Consider the following 5,055-nt stretch of genomic DNA (forward strand, 5'->3'; position numbering starts at 1 on the left):
TAGCTAAAATCCTAGACGATCTATTGTATATTGTTATATTACTATTTAATATGCGATACTTTTTCTAAAATTCGTAGGTAATAATACATATATATATATATGTAGAAATGTGCATTATTAGGTACTCGTTATTGTTAATCTATTAATTAATTATGTATATATAAAATTTCTAAAAAGCATTTTAAAGTATTATGTACTCTTACAATCAAACCGCAAGAGATTCACAAATCAAAATTCTTTTGTCCTTTGATCACGAATTAAATGGGTTCTCGTAAAAACCGCTTTAATTTTTAATACGAAAAGCGCAAACGGAACTGCGATAAAAAGGAAGAAATATACGGGGCGATTCGAAACGTCGAGATTATTATATGTTCAAATTATTTACGATGTTGAGCTTGGACCGTTACGATTAAACGAATGGCGAATATCCTTTAAGTAGGAAGACCAAAGTCAACAGAAACAAATACAGACACTAAGGCAATTAAATGCTCACTAAATGCTAATAATGTGCCATAATGAGATATTAAATCCTCTGGGATGATTCCTCTTCTGCCAACTGAAAACATGAGCGAAAAAATTGTTTAGACAATAGAAATGGCGTTTTTGGTTTTCAAAGTGCCCAAAGCATTTAATTTCTTATTAGGGCATTTAATTAGCCTTCAATGAGTCTTTAATCACTACAAGACCCAAGCAGTAATTTTCTTTGTTTAAACTTGCTTTTAGATTCTTTTTTGTCCAAGTCGCGAAATCGTTTATATACTGGAAAACTAATGAGAGCATTTAATTCGTAACTGTCTGTTCTGAAGGCTTTTAATGAGCACTTAAGTACTATAGGACCAAAAAAGCCATACTCATTGATAAAACATTTTTTTCGCGAATGCTCTGCTAACTTAGTCTTCATGTGACAGACAGGAGGTAACTTTTGCAAATATGCCTGAAGCATTTAATTTCTCATTACGGCATTTAATGGGCCTTCAATGAGCTTTTAAACAGTATAATATCTAAACAGTAATTTTCTATGTTTAAACCTGCTTTTAGTCCCTTTTTGTCTAAGTCGCGAAATATTATATACTGGGAAACTAATAAGAGCATTTAATTGGTAACTGTCTGTTCTGAAAGCATTTAATGAGCATTTAAGTCCTATGGGACCAAAATACATAAATCATACTTAATTATAAGTTAGCAGAATAGTAACATTTGAAAAAATGCCTTTAGCATTTAATATCTCATTAAAGCACTTAATCAGCATTTAATTAGCACTTAATTGTCCATGTGTCTGTTTTTAATTCTAATGATTTTTCTCCTCCTACGATTACCCTTAAGGAACAACCGCGTACACCAAATTGTTTTTGAGTGTTATTCGAGACATTCTCATAAAAATGAGTAAAAGAGTAAAACAATATAGAAAACAAATATAAATAAATAAAATAAAAAAGAAACACTTACCGCATGTTTATAAGGCCCAGTTTTTCTTTCGAATAATAAAACTAAAATAAAAAGAAAATAAAGAAATTAGAAATTTAAACTACAAATCAAAAATCAGTACTTAACTAAACCAAACGAAATAAATAAAAAATTAAATCATTGAAATAAGAACACGATTTCCAAAACGAACAAGGATATATATGGCTAAACTTTTTCTGAACACATTAATCGCGATAACATAATGAGAATTTTAGAAGTTGTATTTAGATATGCCCATAAATTGGAGGAAATTTTGAAAAGGGATGTAAGTTAAGTACTCGAATAACCCTTTGATTTTTTTTTTTTGAAAAGAAGACAAGAGTTTTCGATTTGTGTTACAAACTTTTACAGACTAGAAAGTACCTAATGGTGGGTTGGTTCTGTACGCTATTGACGACGACTTTTCTTTCTGCTAATAACAATAATAATAGAGTAATCGACCTCTTCATTGAAGCAAAGCTAAACCTAAAGCGAAAAGCAGAAGCGTTATGGGATTTTCGGATTCTGTGGTCCAGGAAGAATTGCAACCATCTTCTTTACAACAATGCGTCTTCGTACCCCATGTTTCTGAAACAAACAAAATTCTGTTGTTATTTTCACTATTATAAATGCTTAGAACTATTTATACGAAAGGAATAGTTTAAATATTTTTTAATTTTTTGTACGAAAACTGACTCGATATTGAATAAGGCAGTGTAACAATTCTTGAGTTATCTGCATCTAATGTATACATATTTAAAACAGCACTGTTTTCAGAAACGCCTAGGCAGAACTGAAAGTACTTATTTACTCGAATTGGCCACGACCTATATGTATACATTGGTCCTTTAGGCTGTGAAAATCTATCGATTTGGATTGCGAGATCTGTAACTATCGCATTATACATAGCTATTAATACGAGGGTTCGGCACGGGTCCCTAGGGACCTTTAACGCTTGTCATGTCCCTGATATCACATCCCTAGCGGTTTAAATACTTCAATACGTCGAACGCATGATGCAATTGCAAACAAACATGCAGGATTCAAGCCGCAGGAGATGTTAACATGTATACATTTCAGCACTGCGTAATTCGGAACATACAGGGTGCATCCAATATCTAATTTTTAATTTACCTATACTGAAAAACGTGTTATTTTATTTACTAAATTTACGCATAACTACTCGGAAATCTATTGACCTACGATAGAACTCTACTCTACTAGTGTTTCTTGTATGTTCTGTAATTCTGTTTCTTACAATCCTCCTACATTGACTTTTGTACATATACAGGTACAGGTGGTCCAACAGTGGGCTTAAGCACAATAACTCAATTATTATATGAGCTAAAGAAAATTTTTAATACCAACAGTTTCAGGACTGACAGGTAGGCACCTCAGACTAAAATTATTCCTAGAGCGTTTGTTTTAAGATCATTACATCTTGGACAATGAAGTCCAGGATTCGAGAAAAGTCGGAAGAATTTTTCGGTAACAAAATGACAAACTTGTTACATGTTGAGAAAATGTGTTACCTTTAAAGGTGACTATATGAGAAAATAGTCAACATCATTAAAGATAGTACAACTGTAGAGATAGATATACAGGGGCAAAAGATTAGTATGCTTAGATTTGCAGATTATATAGCAGTATTAGCATCTAGCAAGGAGGACTTAGAGATAGCTTTAAATAAAACGGAAGAGGTGTTGACATAATAGTATTGTATGAAAATAAAGTAAAACAAAAATGCTGGTTTGCAAGGGATGAAAAAGTAGGAAAAGAGCGAATATAAAGATAGGAGACGAAAAGTTAGAAGAAGTGGCTGATTTTAGGTATCTAGGAAGTCAGATAAGCCAGGACGGACAGAGTAGTGGCAGGGATATAAAGCAGAGGATTATGCTGAGGGTCGAGTCGCCTTCAATAAAAAGAAGTCACTTCTATGCTCGCGAACGGTTCATTTAGAAATTCGAAAAGGGTTGTTAAAGGTATATGTTTGGAGCACGGCGCTGTATGGGTGCGAAACATGGACAGTGAGCGCAGCGGAAAAGAAAACATTAGATGTGTTCGAAATGTCATGTTACCGGCGAATGATGAGGATACCGTGGATAGAGAAGGTTAGAAATCACGAGGTATTAGAAAGAGTAGGAGAACAGATTCTATGAAAGTCAATAAGAAATAGGAGAGATAGGTTGGTAGGACACCTTCTCAGGCATGAAGGTCTAGTCAGAGACATATTAGAAGCAGAAACGGGAGTTAGGAGGGGTAGAGGTAGACCTAGATTGAATTACTGTTCACAAATAGTTAAGGATTTGTGTTGTTCTAGTTTTAAGTAAATGCGAAGATTAGTTCAGGATAGGAAAAAGTGGAGTCGCGTGTCCAACCAGTCTTAGTACTGACAACCTTATGATGATGATATGAAAAAATAAACATGATTTGAAGCTTAATTAAAAATTGTACTTTAACGCATTTGTTGCTCAGTCTTCCCCCTCGTATTTTTCCATTTCATTGAATATTATAAAGAAAACTTTGCTGAAGGACCGTGTTCTAAATTTTCCGGTGCTTTTTTTGCACTCGATATGAAGTGATAAACTGTAATAAATTGTATCAATTGAATCAAATCGAGGATATCGGTAGTGAAACCGTTCAGGATTTTCGTCAATTTCAACTCGACTTGACAGTGAATTTCGATCGGCTCCATTTTTGACTTTTCCTTTTATGACCGTTACCGCCAAACGTCATTATGGATACATTCGATCATCAAGCGTAGTCGAAATAGGAAGAAAACGACAAAGGATGAGGCGACGCCGTTAGCTACGTGACGCCAACGACGTCGACGCCATTGCAACTATAATTCTAAGTCATCAGAAATCAGATTAGTACAAGACAGAGGAAGAAAATCAGACAGACTACAGTTCTGTTTACTTATGTGTTAGGTACAGTCGTGTTTCTGGAAACTGGATTATTAGGCAACCTTTTAGACACAAAACTATTGGGATTCGTCAAATGGGCATACACCATCTGGTGGCAAAACTTATAACTCGAATGAGGGAAAAATTTACATAGAAACTGTGCCCGCAAATTGTAAAATTGTTTATTAAAATAATCAAACACGTTAAAAAAGTAAAAAATTTTTTGATGATGGAGTCGACGAAGTTTTCTTCTAAAGTTAAATCAAATAAAAGTTAATATGTTCAGTGAAAAACTGTAATAGCACTTCAGACATAGATCTTCACTCTTCACCTACATTAACTACTTTCCAACAAAAACTAACCGTTTTATATATGTAAAAAGTATATTCGGAAAATTAGAGAAAAAGTAAACTAACAGAAGCTTGGATGAAAGCAGTAGGTATCAAAGAAATGAATTCTGGAATAAAAATTTGTTCACGTCATTTTAATGCACATGATTATATTTCAGCAAGTATTTACCATCAGCCAAAACCTTGATATTTAAAACTAGAATCATACGAAAATTATAAAGTGAGAAATTATTTATTCCTGTGTAATTGATTTAACACAATTCTAATGATACGATATAAGTATTTTGAGGTTAAGAACCTACCTGCTGCAATACAACAAAGTTGCAATAATGTGTTTGCAACGTTCTCTTAAATCG

At 33.5% G+C, this 5,055-nt stretch overlaps 1 protein-coding gene across 2 annotated transcripts in view; it reads right to left on the minus strand.

Moving 5' to 3' along the window:
• Positions 1-17: 17 nt before the first annotated feature.
• Positions 18-5,055, minus strand: part of LOC108738614 — a 97,274-nt gene continuing 92,236 nt past the window's right edge. Inside the window, exons 3-4 of one of the 2 annotated variants that reach the window (XR_003232241.1) lie at positions 1,828-2,031; positions 18-1,487 (exon numbers count right to left, since the gene is read on the minus strand). Coding sequence is in view for 1 of the 2 variants with exons in the window: in XM_018472107.2 (XP_018327609.1) it covers positions 1,910-2,031 (122 nt within the window). In the remaining variant the exon portion in view is untranslated. Of the gene's footprint in view, positions 2,032-5,055 lie in introns of both variants that reach the window. The other variant, XM_018472107.2, reaches the window with a different exon arrangement.

This window comes from Agrilus planipennis, unplaced genomic scaffold (assembly GCF_000699045.2).
Source record: "Agrilus planipennis isolate EAB-ADULT unplaced genomic scaffold, Apla_2.0 scaffold225, whole genome shotgun sequence".
NCBI lineage: Eukaryota > Metazoa > Arthropoda > Insecta > Coleoptera > Buprestidae > Agrilus > Agrilus planipennis.